This window comes from Rhyacophila brunnea, unplaced genomic scaffold (assembly GCF_057557595.1).
Source record: "Rhyacophila brunnea isolate RB1 unplaced genomic scaffold, BYU_Rbru_1.0 scaffold_23, whole genome shotgun sequence".
NCBI classification, from domain to species: Eukaryota; Metazoa; Arthropoda; class Insecta; order Trichoptera; family Rhyacophilidae; genus Rhyacophila; species Rhyacophila brunnea.
In genome coordinates this window covers 1,434,870-1,452,847 of record NW_028232893.1, presented here as the reverse complement: position 1 = coordinate 1,452,847, position 17,978 = coordinate 1,434,870, and the positions used below count along the sequence as shown (strand labels likewise).

The 17,978-nt window shown below is 37.3% G+C and overlaps 1 protein-coding gene across 1 annotated transcript; it reads right to left on the bottom strand.

The window, feature by feature from the left end:
- Positions 1 to 4,046: 4,046 nt before the first annotated feature.
- Positions 4,047 to 17,402, bottom strand: psidin (phagocyte signaling impaired). The gene is made up of 11 exons (XM_085950341.1): positions 17,330 to 17,402; positions 16,928 to 17,152; positions 15,910 to 16,103; positions 14,312 to 14,906; positions 13,791 to 13,966; positions 12,838 to 13,048; positions 12,130 to 12,252; positions 10,282 to 10,451; positions 8,697 to 8,923; positions 6,929 to 7,466; positions 4,047 to 6,097 (listed from the first exon to the last, which is right to left on the bottom strand). Exons 1-11 carry the CDS (start codon positions 17,394 to 17,396, stop codon positions 5,747 to 5,749), a joined length of 2,877 nt encoding a protein of 958 aa, XP_085806467.1. The 5' UTR covers positions 17,397 to 17,402; the 3' UTR covers positions 4,047 to 5,746.
- Between the last annotated feature and the right edge of the window lie 576 nt (positions 17,403 to 17,978).

Below are 17,978 nucleotides of genomic sequence, written 5' to 3'. Positions count from 1 at the left end.
AGGCAAATGGTTAATAACCATTCCTAGTAAAAAAATATTAACACAACATTGCGGAGGATATTATACTCCGCTAGGATCAAAAATGACAAAAAATACTTTATTTTAAACTGGAAATTTCAAATGCTCGGCAGTATTTGAAGTTCTCGGTGTACACTGGAATCATTCTATGGTGGCACCATGGGTGATTCGGAGAAGTATTAGTTTTGTATGGTACAATCCCTGTTTCAACACTAGCAAACGATACCAATACAACTGCGAATCGCTTGCCATATCCATATGATGCACTGTAGAATGAATCCAGTATATCTACTCTTTGATTTTTAGACATAAGACTTGACAATCAGTAGTGAAGGGTGGAGGTAGGCTGTTAAGATCCGACATAAATAGTGCACACCAAGGCCTGAACAAAAACGATGCATAAGTGCGAGTGAGAAAGTATTCGGCACCCTTATAATCTCTACGACACGCGCTAGAGTAAGATAAAAGGTTTACAGATGTGTGAGATGATTTGCTATGGTGTCGCCGCCAAATCTTAGTTTGTTGCTTAACTAAGCGTCGATAACCTGCGAGCGCGTGTTGCTAAAATTGCCATTTTTTTGTGTTACAGTAGTAAATATTTTTAGTTAATTAAGCAGAATATGAAGTTCTGTGTGTTGTATTAAAATGTGGTAGCCGTACTGATAAGCAAGAAGATGGTATTACGTTGATACATGTTTGTGATAATTTATTTGTATATTATTATATATTTTAATATCAAGTGACCTAGTGTTTCATTAAAATAACTTGAATTATGGATATTTTTACCTAATGGTTGCATTTTGACCGCTTAAAAATACTATATAACGTAAAAAAAATAGAAAATTATATTTTAATTCTGAGCGTCTAGTACGAGCACTTTGGGCGAACACCAGCGAAATGGTCTATGGTCTCAAACATTTGCATACGAATGCGTTCGCTCGCCCAAAAACCAAACGCATGGCACGCAGCTTCATTTAGCAATGCAATGGGTGGCGTCTAGATGTATCTATAGTCTAAGGTGCACACTAAACTTTGTTAGTCAAATGTATTTGTTTTCATTTAAGTAAGACTACAACGTGTGGATAGTGTTTGTTAGTGTTTAAAATTCAATTAAAGCCTGCCTAATCCAACCCATAGTAGATAATAGTAAAAAAATATTCGTTTATCTATAAAATATCTAAAATTATGCAATTAAACCATACATAATTTTAGATAATTTATAGATAGAATAATCTTTTTCATCGATTATGGTTTGGTTTAGGCAGAGCGTAATGAATTAAAAAAAACTAACCAACACCATCTGTAATTATTATTCTTAATTCAACGAAAACAAATAAGTATGACTGAAAAAGTGTGCACAATTTTTGTCGAACCGCCCACAGCATACCTAAATTATTATGGTTTGGTTTAGGCATGGTTTAATAGAATTTTAAAAACCAACTATGTAACACCGTTTGTTAATAAAATTGTAGTCTTGTTTCACTATTTTAGTACACTATTTATGAGGCGACTAATTACAAAAAGCGACAGGTCCACAATTCGATATTTGCGGGAAACAACGTTTTTATGTTTCAAGCTTCAATTATGTCGTATATCCATGTCGAAATTAGAACCAAATGGCAATTTGTTCCAGCCGATAAACTCTTAAATGTAATAAATATAGGCAAAATAAAATTGGACGTAGCGCTACTTGTACCTTACTTTTTAATTTATTCCGCATAAGGCCCATATTTCCGTGGCACTGTCATGAGTTTACCGGATGCTTCAGCATGGGAGATGCCATTTCCGATATTGAACGTTCCCTTATTGGTTGAATTAAACACGCGCGAAATCAACCATGCTTTAAATAATATGAAATACGGACTTGGCGCTTTTTGTAATAAATCGAGACTTGAACTATTTTTTTTCGTAGGGTTTTGTCGCATTTTGGAATTTATAGATCAATACATGTTGTGTAAAATTATACAAAGAATACGTGCGTATTTTTTTCTCGATTTTGACCAAATGTGGACTTATTGCTTTTTGGAATTAGACGCCTCTTATGACTGATTTTAACAGCCTACCTCCACTCTTCGCATAGAAATACTTACATAGAAAATAATAACCCTCAGTAATTGAAATTTCCAGTGACAATATATTATGACGTGTAAAAAAATGGTTATAAATATTACAGAACAGCATATTATGTAATATATTGCATTGCGTACCTAGTCATCAGTTAAAATAATGATTGTTAGATGCATTTTTCAAATATATTAAGAGAATTAATCTAATTTTACATTATTACGATAATCTTTATTTACATAAAATATAATTTTACAAAGCCGATACAAAAACATTTAAATTTAAAATATACTCTTTTTACATGTTAGAATAATTACAATCGAGTTTGAAAGCTTATCACAAATCCAAATAATTCATTCGTTCCCGTTGAAATAAATACAGGTCGTGCACAAAAACGGCACGGGATAATTTTATTAACAATTCGTATAAGCTATCAGTATAAAAACACGTTTCAAACGCAGCTATGATGTTTCTTATTTACATAGATTGATAGGCTCGCAAATCACTCGTCGGCTTACTGCTAAAGATCCCAAGTTGACGTTAAAAAATAATATACCTACTGAAAATATTAACTTTTTCAATTAGTAACGTTTCATTTTTGAATATTTGTACTCGGTTAACAAGAGGTGAAATCGGAGAGGAAGACTGACATAATTTAGTGTTATAGTTTCTAGTTTGTATGAAGATTGTAAAGCCTGTTATATTTGAAATAGAAGTCGGATAAATAAGTATTACGAGACATTAATTAAAATAAAAGACAATATGTATTACAGTACTCTCTCAGTAATCCGCCACCCCAAAAACCAGACAAGTGTCTAATTAGTGAAAGCGGCGGATTATGGTGCATACATACAAAATATGGCAAAAACAGTAAATCACATGACACAACCAGTTGTTCAGTGAGGCAGATATTCTTGAATGGCTTAGGATTCCTGGCTTTCCCTATGACAGCTTCAGTTTGTGTGTCCCGGTTGCATTAGAGCAAGGCATAATTGTGATGCGGTCCCTGGGCACTTTCCTCCCTGGTACATAACTTTCTTCGCGATGAATGTACGTTTTACGAAGGAGAAGTTTCCAAAATAAACCCGTGTCATTTGCGTTGTATATTTTTCTCCGCGAACTACTGAATTTGATAATCGAATACCAGCGAATTATAGAGCTGGATTTTGTGCTTTCAACTAGTAAAAATAACGGCGAATTACAGTACTTGTCTGATAATCGAGCGGCGGATTACTGGTAGTGTACTGTAATCCTCTATCTACTGTATAATCTACCGCAGATACCAGAGAGGAAAGTGCCCAAGGACTGCATCACAATAATTATGCCGTGCTCCAATGCAAAACCAGGACACACAAAATTAAGCTTTTGGTCATAGGGAAAACCAGGAATCCTAAGCCATTAAAGGATATCTGCCTCACTGAACAACTGGTTGTGTCAAGTGATTTAATGTTTAATATGTATTTAGTTTATAAATATGTATAATTTAGTAAATACTTGATTTTGATTATAAATAAAATTGTAATTAAGGGGTACAAATTTCTCAAAAAAACTATTTTTACGAAATATGTACATACATGTTTTAATTTTTACCATATTTTGTATGCATACACTATAATCCGCCGCTTTCACTAATAGGACACTAAACTTGTCTGGTTTTTGGAGTGGCGGATTACTGAGAGAGCACTGTAGTAGATAATATTATCATATAGTCAGTTATGTCAGAGCAAAACTAATATTTTTGTAACTTGACAGATTTCAAATTGAAACACGGCGGCTTGTTTATTTTGCTCCAATTAAAGCGTACTCTTGTACGGTATCACACTATCAGAGGGTGAGCGCACTTATTACTTTCTCGTGCTAGACTTCACTCTAGTGCGGATACGGCATTTAAGTCATGTCTAATATTAAATACGTCAAACGATTAGCGCAGATACTGTATGTCCAGTTTTTCTTTTTCCTTTTTTAACACTACAGCAGGCCTAGAGTCCCAATGAAAGTAGTGTACAGTAAAACCTCGTTAATAAGAACACGGATAATTCGAAATTCGCTGTAAATTTTTGCGAAAAAAAAGTCCCTTGAACATTCTTTTCATATAAAACCCAGAGTCCGGACATATAAAAATATTCAATAAATCGTAATAAAGTACATTTCATGAGCCAGTCATTGAAAATTGTGACAGATTTTTCTTAAAACATCATAAATTACTTATTTTCAGAAGGTAATAGAGATTATCCTGACATTTTTTGACCCATCAACACATACGGAACCGGAAATTTAGTAGGCACAGTTTTGATCGTAAACGATATTAATGAAAATCAAAAAAAAAAAATATTCAAAATTGTTATATTTTTCCCCCATACATTTCATAATTTGTAATTAGAATTTTTTCGATTTTCAGTCCCCTGAAATTCATACTAATGAGGTTTTACTGTATTTAGTAATAGAAGTGAAACAATAGCAGGTTTTATAAATATATTGTGTCCTCACCGGAATCAAACCCGTAGCTCCCTGATGAAAGGCCAGCGCCTTACGCACTGCACCGCGATTCAAATAGACCACAATTTGAGAAAATATTGTCTCAATCTAATAAACATTTCTATTTAACCATTGATTTTCAATGGATTTGATCTTTTAAATTTAATTTTATTAAAATATTCACAACTGGACATTCAATATCTATATATGTTACACCGAATGTGCGAAATTAACTATTACATGAAATGGGCAAAATTTTGGCTAATTCATGTAATAGTCAAGCCTGTTGCCTAATTCATGAATTAGGTAAATTTTCTGCTGAGTACATGAATTCGCCAGGGTATGGAATTCTTGAACTGTCAACATGACAGAAGAAAAAGTAAATTTAATACGGATGGTTTTATTGGTTATAATTGGACATAATATATTATTATTATTATTAGGTTAGGTTAGGTTTTGTAATTCTGAATTAAATTATTCAACTGAATGTCCATTTTGAGGTTAGCTATCAAGTGTCAACAAACTATCACAAACATTCAATCGACCATTGCACGTTTGAAACCCAAGCACAATGGATATGAACGTCATTGTATGATTGGTATATTTTTATATTATAATCAATGACATTTGACACATTTGTTTAGTTTGATTAGTTGCAAAAAACACCACCGGAGCGCGATCATCTATTTTGACCATAGATAATATATGTACATTTTGACCAATGCATGAGCATTTGATACATTTAGTTTAGTTGCAAAAAATACCACCGTAGCGCTACTATCTAATTTGTCCAATATATGAACTAGGCAGAAAAATTACTGCCGAATTCACGCACTCTTCAGATATTTTGTCTAATTCATGAATAAGGCAACGGGCTTGCATTTTTCATGATTTAGGCAAAATTTTGCCCATTCGGCGTAACGTATACACTAATACGTTTTCATATGGAATTAGAATAATTTGTATTATGTATGTAGCAGTTGATTTATAAATATATACATAATTTATCATTAAATATGATATGAAATCGTTTCAATTTAAGAAACAACCCAATCTAAAATGAACTCACATGTCAATTTCTCCAATTGGAACTGTTTTTAGCAAGGGTCTTTAAAAATGCACTGAATCCATCACTTGAAAAAGCAATTATAAACACACACTGCTGACGATGGCCTGCCATGACGCGTTGCTAAGCTCCGAGAGAAGCGGCATACCTCGTTTTTTCCTTGAGCAAGAACTTGAGAGAGCCTAGAGACTTGTCGTGGCCTTCTCGAATTTTTTTGGTGACCCGATCGGCGATGTTGTCCCCAATGGTCAGCCCGGCGAGGAGCACCTCCAAGTCTTGAGTGTCCGGCGGCGCACTCCATGTGTCGAGGGTTTTGAGGAGCGAGTTGGCGTGAGACGCAATCAGCTGCAGGAGGGAGGTAGGCGGTTTCGGAGCAGCCGGCGTCGAGGCTTCGTTCTTCTTCTTTCTTCGGACGTTAGCCATTCGAGATACTTCACAACACACTCCGGCGCACACGCATACTATTGATATAAGCTGTGAACAAAAATATATACTTGAATTAATTACTTTTTTTATTCAACGAACAATAATTTTATAATTAACAATTTTTTTTATTCAACGAATAATTCACAAGATTTAAGAATGTAACATTCCAATTATTGAACATACACAATCTTGAAAACACTTCTGAGAAAATATATTATAACTAATAGAAAAAATCTTTTTGAAAAAGGTAAGACACTCCACCTTGCAGGAATCGAACCTGCTTCTCTCGGGTTTCGCCCCCACCCACATAGACCACTATGCTAAAGGTAACATACTTAATTACGACAAATTTTAACTAATGATTCTTATAATTAATACTCTCTGAAGAGCTTTCTAAATTGAGCTAATATTGGCTATCGGCTTTTGTATTTTAAATCATAGTAGGTACAGTAAAACCTCGTTAATACGAATTTCATGGGACCGAAAATCGAAAAAAAATTCGAATTATGAAATGTATGGGGCAAAAATATAATAATTTTGAATCAATGAAATCAGTGATGATTATCGGGACGAGCTTGGGAGTATTTGCTCGACAGACGAATGACGAATGACGAGTGATGGATCGTCCTCGCTATTTATACACATAAAATAAATACATTACAAGTCATTTTAAATAAATCATAATAGACACTGTTGATCTAGGTTATGATTGAGGAATCTGCTGACAATCGCTTCCGACACTCGGATTTGTTTTGAAAACAAAACATAAATATCAAAGTGTGTCACAATGCTGAGTGCCATGATTACTGCATATTTACCTCATTAAATTCCATTACTTACACCCATATTAGATTATTTACAATAAACATCGCTTCTCACCTCTAGATAATTAACAGCCGTCTCCAGCGTGTCTTTACAACTCCAGAGCGGGTCGGTACTGGCGGCCTGCCTCTCCAGACACCTCTCTGCCCCCTTAAAGCACTCCTCCAGTCTCCTGCCGCACTCCTCCACCGCCAGCTGCACGGCATCAGTCTCGTTTCTCATGAACACCGCCACAATCCCAAAACAGGCCGAGTATGTCTCCCGGAAAGGCAGCGGTGAATTCACAAATCCTATCAGCCTGGATGGTAACTGCCCCGTCGGACTGGCCTTATCCACCGCCACCAATTTCTTATCTTCGATGTTCCTAACTAAATTGCTAAATTCTTCTATGAGGGATTGTAATGTTACTATTCGTTGGGCGGTATCTGTTCGTTCCGAATTCGAGGTGGTCTCTACGCAAGCCACCAAGCATCGCAAGATTAAAACTTTTATTCGGAGAAAGGTTTTGTCTTGCTCGAATTGTTGACTCGCCGCATCTTTGTTCTCCATGTAGACTGGATCCCAGTGCGTGTACACAGCTAAATCGCGATTGTCTCTGAAATTTAAAAAAATACATATATTTTTAATTAACCTCAATCAAAGAGGACGATAACATTGTATTATGAACTTAGCCTATTAAAACACAGCGAAAGTTCAATCTATATTAGTCAAGTATCCGAAATCCAAAGCGTCCAGTCATAATGTGGTTTCTTAAATCTTAATTTTGGTGTGCATACCAAGTCATTTCTCATTATTTTTGTGCCGGGACAAATATTCATTGGAAAGCTTACTGTTTCGAGTGCAAGTATAGAGTTTATAAGTCACATTTTTGTAATATTACTATTACAATAATTGCAATCAAACGTTTGAAACAATTATTAGTTGCAGATTAATGTCTCGTGTTTATGCTACGCCGAACAAAAATTAGAGGAGCCTTGTGGTATTATATCTAGGAGCAATTTTTTGTTTTTTCGACGATGTCCGATCCTAATATGATTATATGGACTTCCACAGAGTGGAGGTTTGTATTAAAAGATTTTTGTTGTTACGAGAAATGGATGTCAGCCACTTTCTCAACCTATTAGGTCCATACTCTGCCTCATACATAATTTGAAAAACTATATGTGTACTTGCCAGACCCAGGATTCGAGCCTGGGACCCATGACACTATAGGCCGAGGCTTAAGCCGTAAATAGTCCAACAATTTATCTACCATCAATCGAAACTAAACAGACAATTCTCGCTTTTATACCCCGTTTACACGTGCATGGATTTACTGTTGACAGTAAGTATTATTATGGCCATAACAAGAAAATGTATGGGTAAACATTATTATCCTGCAGTTGGCAAGATTGTATGCATGAATCAAAAAAGTTTGGAAGCTTCTGAATTTTCATGCGACAGTTTCAAACGATAGTGGCGAACCTGCCGGCAAAAAAACGAACTACGATCGAATTTTCAGATTGACCGATTTTCACTACCTGTCAAATAGTACGAAACAGTCACATAAAATGACAACATCACGCCTCGCTCACTCTTAAAGAATGACTTGGAGAGACAGTCAGCACTTTTACGTGTAAACAGTTATTGTCACGGTACTTTAAAATACTCTCTATTGCTGCCAGTAAATCCATGCATGTGTACAGGCACTATTATGTCGTTAATGTTTTAATGAAAACTTTTGATATTTGTATGACCTGTCCTAAGTAAGTATTCGACTCCACCTAGATTAGAACCCAAACGAGCCGACTGGTGAACAGAACAAATAGTAGTGTTATTATAATACCTGAGCATATCCCATCTGATTCTATCATCATCAGGCGTACAAGGCGCTTCGGCAATCGCTTTAGTGGCAGCGGCATGCGTTGGTGCCATCACCACATTGAGCAGCGCACTCTCAACACCGGTGGCCGCGCGATGCAATGATGCGTGTAGTCGTTCGCGGAACTCCATTAATTCCTCCAGCTTCATGAAGGAGCCAAATTTGTAAGAGAACGTTAAGTGGTCCACGCTCTGGAATTTACAAAAGACAATCATTAGTATAAGTTCAAGCACAGCTATTACGTTGGTACGGACAACCGCCTAGAATTTCGCCCAGAAGAAATTTTTGAGATTCCTTTACTTTCGGCTATATGGATATTATCTGTGGCTCTATCCGACTGACTTTCTCTTAGGTATGCTTACATACTATAGCTTAAAGTTTAGAAGGGGTCTTTATTTAGCTACATATTTTTTCCGACTTATACGCAGCGTAAATGGAAACTCTGCCATTCTTGGTGGTATTGGCTTGTGTGTCTGATAATTACCTTAGGAATCGTGGGCATCCGTTGTTTGTTCTCTCAAGGTGCAGATGTAACCTGCCATTAGTAATGCACAATTAGGAGGGCAATAACTATGTTCAATCAAATCGCTTCGGATATTGATATATTCCACTTAGGTGAGGTGGGGTGAAAATATGGTCTATCAACCTAGTTCACTCTGTGTGCTTCCATGTACTTTTATTTTTCTTATTTCTATTATTGTACCTATTATTTACTCACTTACTTTATGTCATGTCGTGAATACTTTGAATTTATAATTTGTCATGTTCATTATATGTAAAATGCGGCAACCGGCGAGTCGGCGAGAGGACAGTTGAATGAAATGGCTGACTCATAGCGCCTGAGTAACTGCGACATGCGGCCCAAGTCAAGGGAAATTTGTTGCTAGTGACACTAGCTGTTTTTTTCAAACTACAATGTCGCATTCCAGCACTGCGCAGGAGGTCGATTAGGTTACGTGCAGCCGAGACGAGAGAGATGTGCGAGCTGGCTACCATTTATTTTTGTGTTCCATGTTTATATGTATGCCAGATGTAAAATATTTTTTAAATACGGTCGTAAATGACAATCCAAAGTGACAGTGAGTGAAATGGATCGCTGGCTCTCACATTTAAACTCGCCTCGTCTCCGGCACAGCCATAAATCAAACCTTCTAGGAACGTTGTTTCGATCTACCTAGCGAGTCATGCATAACCTCTCGAACTGTATATTATATGGATGCGGTGAACAGCGATCCGGTATAGAAATGACCAATTCGTAGGTGTGCATATGCATTATGATGTCTTTGACTCGCAGCCCGAGATGCATGCGATTTGTTGATAGCAGCAGTAATGTTTTTTTTAAACTAAAAAGCCGCATTCAACCAATCTGCGGAGCTCCATTTGGCAATGCATTTTGTGAATAACGATGACATCACATCGAAGCATTCGACACGTTGCAGACGAGATGAGTTTTGATGTGCGAGAAGGCAAAATCGTACTTAAACTGTCTAGAACCAAATTAATGATAGGTGCATAATGTAACATACTAATTAGGATAAACTGTACTCACATCTCTGTAGGTATTGGTGAAAAATGAAAGTGTGGCTTCGTACGCGTGAGCAGTGAGCTGATGCAGGGCGGTGGTGGCGAGAGGTGTGCAGTGCACCTGCCCCAGGGAGTCCAGCTGCACGTGCTTAACATCCAGGGTCTCGTAAATCGTCTGTGCACCCCAGCCGCACCCTATAAGAACCGCCACACATTGCAATCATCCGTCAAAAATTTCCAATAATTCACCAATGAATTTAAGAAGTTGTCCAGAATCAAAGACGATATTTCACCAAACAATATCGCTCCATTCAAACTTTAATATATACTGCACTACACATTTTATACAATCTATTTTCGAACGTTGTGCGTGCCGACCAGTGTTTGAGGCTTTACATGATTCTTAAATTTTTTCGTAAGCCAACGGAATTCCTCCACGCGTCAAATGTGGCATGCGTGTCACCGTTGTTGTAGGAAAAACTTGTGCAAATCAGTGCAGATGCAGCTTTTATATATCTACATAAAACTGATGAAAACTTTACTAAGATTAATTACGATGAAATTAATTGGCAGTTGTTTGTTATATGAAATGTTTATCAAATTGCGTTAATGTTGAGTAAAGGTGTGTTTTAAATCAAGGGATTTTCAATTAACTATTTAATTACTAATTAATTCAGCCATAATTAAATAAGGTGCTGATAGTTTAACTGGTAAAACACATTGATTGGCGCATATCCAGCGGTTGCAGGTTCAAGTACCGTCGGGCGTTCTATTTTTTTCAAAAAAGATTTTTTCTAGTAGATAAATAAATAACCGAAGAATTTTCAAATTATGTATGTAAAGAAATACGTAATCTGAGGTTATTGGCAATTATCTAATCAATATAATGATACTATACTTCCGAGAATTTATTTTCAACTTTATTTGGTTCCGCTGACCAAACTATTAGATGTAAAACCCACTTAACGCAGCGAGTGGGGTGCTCGCGCAAAATTTCACAAGTGGCGCGTGAATCATCGAAAATACAACGTAATCAAATACGGCAGTATACGGAGTACACTGGTTTTGACGAAGCGCTGTGCCCGCCTGCCCCATAATTCAAAGCACATAGGTGCTCACGCATTGTTTGGTTTCTCAGCAAGACGAATTAACGAAAATACTAAATATTTTTATTTATCAGCTTCTGGACGCGTTGTCAATAGACGGGCGCCTTGGCATTTTTTTAATAACAATAAAGTCATTGTTTAGTTGCTGGGTATGCGATATATTGCTAGTAGAATTATGTCATCGTGAATATGAATTACAAGCCGCCGAGAAATAAAATAATATTTTTATTGCTTTGTTATGAGAAGCGCTGATAATAATAATTATTTTGTGCTTCTCGCGCTCCTTATTACATAGGTGAAGGGTAATGTGCGGGTGGAAGGAGTGTCATTTCAGTTGTATTAACGCTTCACGGGCCTACTACCTAGTGAGCACCCTGATCCGCCGCGTTTTGTGGGCTTTGCCCCTTCGAAGCAAAGAAAAAGTGCGCGTTTGACAAATAATTTATTATAAAAACACCCTATACGTGAACAGGGAATGTAGATTACTCTACCCTCAATTGGCAAGTTTTTAGGCAATCGGGCAATCCTCCATTTAATATTGCTTCTATTCAATTCAACCTACCACGAGTTGTTGTTATTGAATTTGACGCTAGGATTTTGAAACACATAGTAGGCAAGTGTGAAGGGGCGAAGATTGTCGAGGCAACAGAAATTCGTAGAGTGACCGTGTTGTCCAAATGCTCTGACTAAACAGCAGACATGGACAAAGAAGAAAATGAGTAAATTAGCTGCAAGTGCGCATTGCAGGTTGTTTTTAACAATCTTACCTAAGAGATGATAGAACTTGAGACAGAGTAGCTTGCAGTGGAAATTGCTGGGACTCTTCTCGAGGGCGTATTCTAAAAGGCACAACGCTTCCACCAAAGGCTTCGAACTGCAACTCTTCAATGCTGCAACAGTAATACATCACAGAATCAGTTATCGCCGAGACAATAATGTAATAAGACAAATACAGTAAAACCTAGTTAATATGAATTCCATGGAACCGAAAATCGAAAACAAAATTCGAATTACGAATTATGAAGTGTATGGGGGGGTAAATATTAAAATTTTGAAAATTTACTTGATTTTCATTAATTTCGTTTCTGATCATAGATGTGCCTACTGAATTGGGTCATAAAATGTCGGATTATTTTTGTTACCATCATAAAATAAGTAATTTTTGATGTTTTAAGAAAAGACTGTCACAATTTTCAATGACTGGCTCATGAAATAGTGTACTTTATTACGATTTATTGAATATTTTTATATGCCAGGGACTTTGAAATCATTTTGAATTACGAAATTCGAATTAAAGGTATGATTTTATATGAAAATAATGTTCAAGGGACTTTTTTTCGGGAAAATTTCGAATTATTAGTGTTCTTACTAACGAGGTTTTACTGTATGTCATAAGCTAGTTTTATTTTACAGTTATCAAACGTCTATCGTCAACCAGACATTCAATAATTAAAACATGAAAGATTTGAAATTACCGAGATCATAACATATGTGTGCGACCAGAAGGCAGTAGGGATCGGCGATGGTCCTCTCTGTGGGGGAGGGGGTGAGGTTGATTGTGGCATGGCGGCACCGCAATGCCAACGCAGAGGCGAGGGCGCGCGCATGCTCTCCCGAAAGGCTGGTCTGCCTTCCGCACGCTCGGGACATCTGCAGCGAACAGATGTGTCTCTGCATCTCGTCATCCTGCAAATGATTATTTTTTTATTAATTGGTTTTCATGGTTTTTCGTTTATACATTCTTGGAGAGCTGACCATAAAGGGAAATGTTCTACACAGTATAATTTATTTCCATACAAATTCACCACATTTTAATAGGATCGGTTTCAAATTTCAACTTCGAGAACAAAATATGCTTTCGGTGAATACTGGGTGTGCAGTAGTGTGGTTTTATTAAAAACAAAAGATATAAAAACAGACCACGTAACTTCTGTCACATCCAAATGTTGGACCAGCGGATCTATTCTATACACAAGGCAACTATCGACCGCTAAAGTGATAAAGTGATAGTATTTATTACATATTTGTATTGAGGTATTATAATTAATTGTTACAATAAGTTAGCCGTCTAAACAGTCAAAACTGTCCATCTCGCTCTAAATTTTATTACAGCCAAGAGGGGTGCTGTTAATATATAGCACTTATTGCAACAATTACAACCAACTTATTGTAATTGTTACAATAAGTGCTTATACTTTGATACAAACCTACCCTAGGTTAGACGTTGTAGCGGCCGAAAGCAGCCTTGTGTATAGAATAGACCCGCAGGCTTGGTTACATTCTAAAGATGCCTAGAAGTCTCAACCGTGACTGTTTATTCTTCAAATTCCATCAGATTCCATTATTAATTAAGCATTACAAACAAAAAATGGCGGAGGTTAGATCCTCTGAGATTGGCTTTAAAAAAGTTGTAACTGAGATTTCTTACGTTTTCAATAACAGTCTGCGAGACTCCGATGGTGTCGGTAAATTGCTGAGCCAGCCCTTCAAGTTTGTCTTCCTTGACAAGACGCAGGTACGGCCGCAGGTCATTCACTGAGCACGCCTTGTGACCAAACTTCCGGAAGTATTCCACCAGCAGGTCGGCAGCGTTGCCCATCAATTCTAAACACACAAAGATGCCCAAACGATGAGAAAAAGTCATTTGAGTATAAATATTGTACATATAGTTTTGCAGTTTGTCATGTAGGTGGTATTCGTCGTAAATGTCACATTCTAATAAGCGAGATGTGCTGTATTGAGTCTAGAGCCAGGGTTCTGAGATGCAGTGGTCACCCGCGTCTTATCTTGCCAAGCCTGGACGGCTTTTTAACGGACCAGGTTTTTTGGACAGTTGAAAAATCTAATAATTCTGAGTGGCACTTTAAATATTTTTTATTGATGAAATGGCCATTGGTCGAAAAATGGTACCCACACCAGTGTAAATGAAAAAATAAACCAATTAGGTACCTTGTGGATCCTTCTCATTTTCTCCGAGTCTCTTGTACAGCTCCAGCCTGGCGAGGAACGGCCCTCGTAACAGTTTCCCGCTCTCCGCGACATTCTCAATAATCTGGCAGAGGAACTCGTAACACTTTTCCGGAGAATCATCGACCGTTTCCAAACAAGCGCTCCTTACGCTGCCGCCCCCTTTTCCGGTGTCATTCTTACAATTACTATTATTCTCCACGCAATTCTCAGAAGTCTTTTTCATTAGCATAAAAGCAGACTGAAAATACGACATGTAGAAATCCCACCTGTCCGGATTGTCCCAGATCAGTTCTTTAGACAGCAAATTAAGCTTGTCCCATTTTTGTAGCGTGATTAAGAACGGTATACCGGCTTGGGGCATAGCTCCAGGCATCAGTTTTCTTCCCAGAGGACCTTCGAGGAAGTCCAGGGCCTCGGAGTGTTTATTTTGGAGTTGCAGGATCATTATGTACAGTTGGACCTCTTGTTCGGCTTCTAGTTTGTTTTCCGTGATAAATTTGTCGATCATTCGTTGGGCGAGGGTCAACAGGACACTTTTTTTCGTTGGCTCTTTACAGCCGACACCTCTCGTCGCCTGGAAAATGGAATGTCTTATTGAGGATACGCTATTACAAGATGAGTTGCATATAAAGGATGTTTCTTTTAGAGGTGTAGATTCTACACCTGTAAAAAAGTGTGTACTGGCTTTACGAGTGGATGCGTCCATCAATTAGAAATATATTAACGTTTCAATAGTTGTCATATATACCCAATACAAACAGTGAAACCCCGATTCTACGGTTTTCAAGGGACTCTAGAAAAAAAAACAATAAATGCGGGAAACGATAAATGGGGGATATATATAATATATATATATATATTTTTAAAAAAAAAACTCATTTTCTCTTGGATTTTTTTCGACGTCTTGAATTATTTTCAGTTTCTCAGTCTAGTGTTCTTCATGAGGGGCATTTTAGTTGCGACTTATAAAAATTCGTGATACGAGATGCGAGGCAAGCCTGAGTGCCGACCGACCTGTGCAAGCACAGCGACGCGACTGAAAGGTCAGTATGTATCCTGTATCATAAACATAAAAGCGAAATGAAAAATATTCAACAAAAATGGTCAATCGGGATAATATTTGTGACGGGACCATAATATTTAGACGATAGATCGACGACAGTTAATGCGGGATTATTTATCATTGTTCTTATGGGTGATTGGCGGGACTTTCAAAAATGAACGATCCGTGCGGGAAAACGATTTATGCGAGAACGGTAGATCGAAGTTCCACTGTATTGGTCTTTTTAGGCATATTTTTATAAAAGCTTCAAAATACGTAAATTGATCACACGGGAGCGTAAAATGAAATGATAAATTTGGGGGCGTTCCTCATTTGAAAACGGAAGTGCGAATAGCTTTTCTGGAGGGTAGTATACAGTAGTCGACAGTAGATAGAACTACCGCTAACTGCCGTGTACTTGGAGTACCAAACCGGAAAACAACCACTACGAATAGACTTAGTGGTCGTAGTCAAGACTCAATCTGCATTCCTGATAATGATATTAGGATATTTTTTACACGTAATTGGTGTATACCTGTAGAACTATGCTCATGATAGCCCAAAAGTAGTACGGATTCTTAGGCATGAGTCGGTATAGGGCCATGGCGGCCTGCTGCTGCTTCTCAAAGTGAGCGACGCGGACATGCGACATGAAAAGGTGCGTGTGGAGTTCTTCATTTATCGGGTCTTTTTTCACAGCAGCCTCGTATGCCTGGCACACCTTCTCCACTGAAACAGAATTCATCATAACAATGGATGTGGCTACGGTTTAGGTACGGTACGGTAGGTATTCAGTGTATTTTTAATGATTTCTTGTATTTTGTTTTTACTATATCCACTCGAATTATGGAATATTCAAATAGTGACACACAACAATCAAAATTCCATCGCACAACCACATTATTTTAAAATTTTAATATCCTTGAAGTAAAATAGCAGCTTTTTTGCTATTAGAACAAATCATGGTAAAAGTCGGGTATGGGGAAGGCATGTGGGAACCGCACAAATCGTCATAGCCGATTTTGGCAAAATTCATGAATTTCAAGAATAAAAACACCTAACCTAACAAATAATCCAGTATATCGGCCATTTTCAAAATGTGTTTGCCGCTGGCTTCCCCATAACCGACTTGAACCCAAATCGTTGATATCCCACTTATCTGGTCGATCCGCCATGCTGGGCACCAAGGCTAGAGCCCTGTCAGCCCCCCGTGGGGGCCATGGTTACGAGTCACATTTTAGCATAGAAAACATCTAAAATTACTAAATCAAAAATATGAACCCCTAATCTCCGTTTGGTCTGGATAGTCGATCTGATTAAAAATTCTATACAGAAAAGGGTTTTTTTAACGACTTCACTTGCAGTTAATTTAATCATCAGCATTTTTAGCTTCACTTTCATACATTTGGGCTCCTTCTTTTAAGGTATTTTTTTAATGTTTTAGGTTAGGCAATACTGGTTTTCTTAGTACAAGATTAGTTCCCTTGTTGAACAAGAAAAAAATAACCATCAATTTTATAAATAGAAAGAAATTACTGTAAAATTGAACTTACACTGTTGCGACTCCCGGTAGCTGATAGTCATAACCTGAAGAGTGGCATTGTCGTAGGGCAATTCTTTCGCGAGTGTGTCTAAAATAGAGAGGGCCTCTTGTGCTTTGCCTAACCTCAAAATGGCAAGGGATTTGAGAGCCCGCGCGCATTGCAGCGTCGGCGACTTCCTCAGCACCTTCTCGATCTCTTGGAGCGCCTTCTTGTTATTGCCGACGTCCAGCCAATCTGCGATCACACAAACGAAACGTTTTTAAAAACAAAAGCAAAATCGGCGATCGCCTCGAGTGACATTTCCACTTGCCGCAATCAAAAAAACAAACACAATAAACCGCAAAACAAAATATATTTGTATCGAGTCGGGTAATATAAACGTAATGGTGATTGTTTTTCGGTGTATTTTACCGTAAATCGGCCGTAATCGACGTTCGACTACACAACTGTCGTGTACACGCTGTGACTTCGCCGCCATTTTGGTGGGGGTAACCATAGAAAAGATGAGACCAAATAAAGATGGGTAATTTAGTATTTTTTTTATCTAAAATATTTTGGTGTGAACTATTGCTGAATAGATGTCGCATAGATTCAGTAACAAACTACAAGTTGACACTTTCCTAGTCTATGGTACGACAGCTCTATACTCTACTCTAGCACAGAAATCTATGGCCAATATTATACTATATTATCAAGAATAATAGGACATATTGTATTTATGCGGAAATTATGTTTGAAAACATCTATTTTACATTGTCATTTTTTATAATTAAATTATGAAAACGTAAATTAACAGGTAGGTACCTACCTAATATTAAGTAGATAGGTAGGTAAATAGTTACTATTACCAAATTTGTCTATGGGTCTTAGGTTCGAATCCCAGCTAAATAAAAATTTCACAATAAACAAAACTTTGTCGTTATACAATAGGATGACCTAAAATTATTATAATTTCCTCGTCTTTCGCACTATACCAGTTATTTTCAATATTTTTTAATTGGCGGCACTCTTAAAATATACTTATTGTAAAATATTTGGGAAATATGTTTATGTCATTATA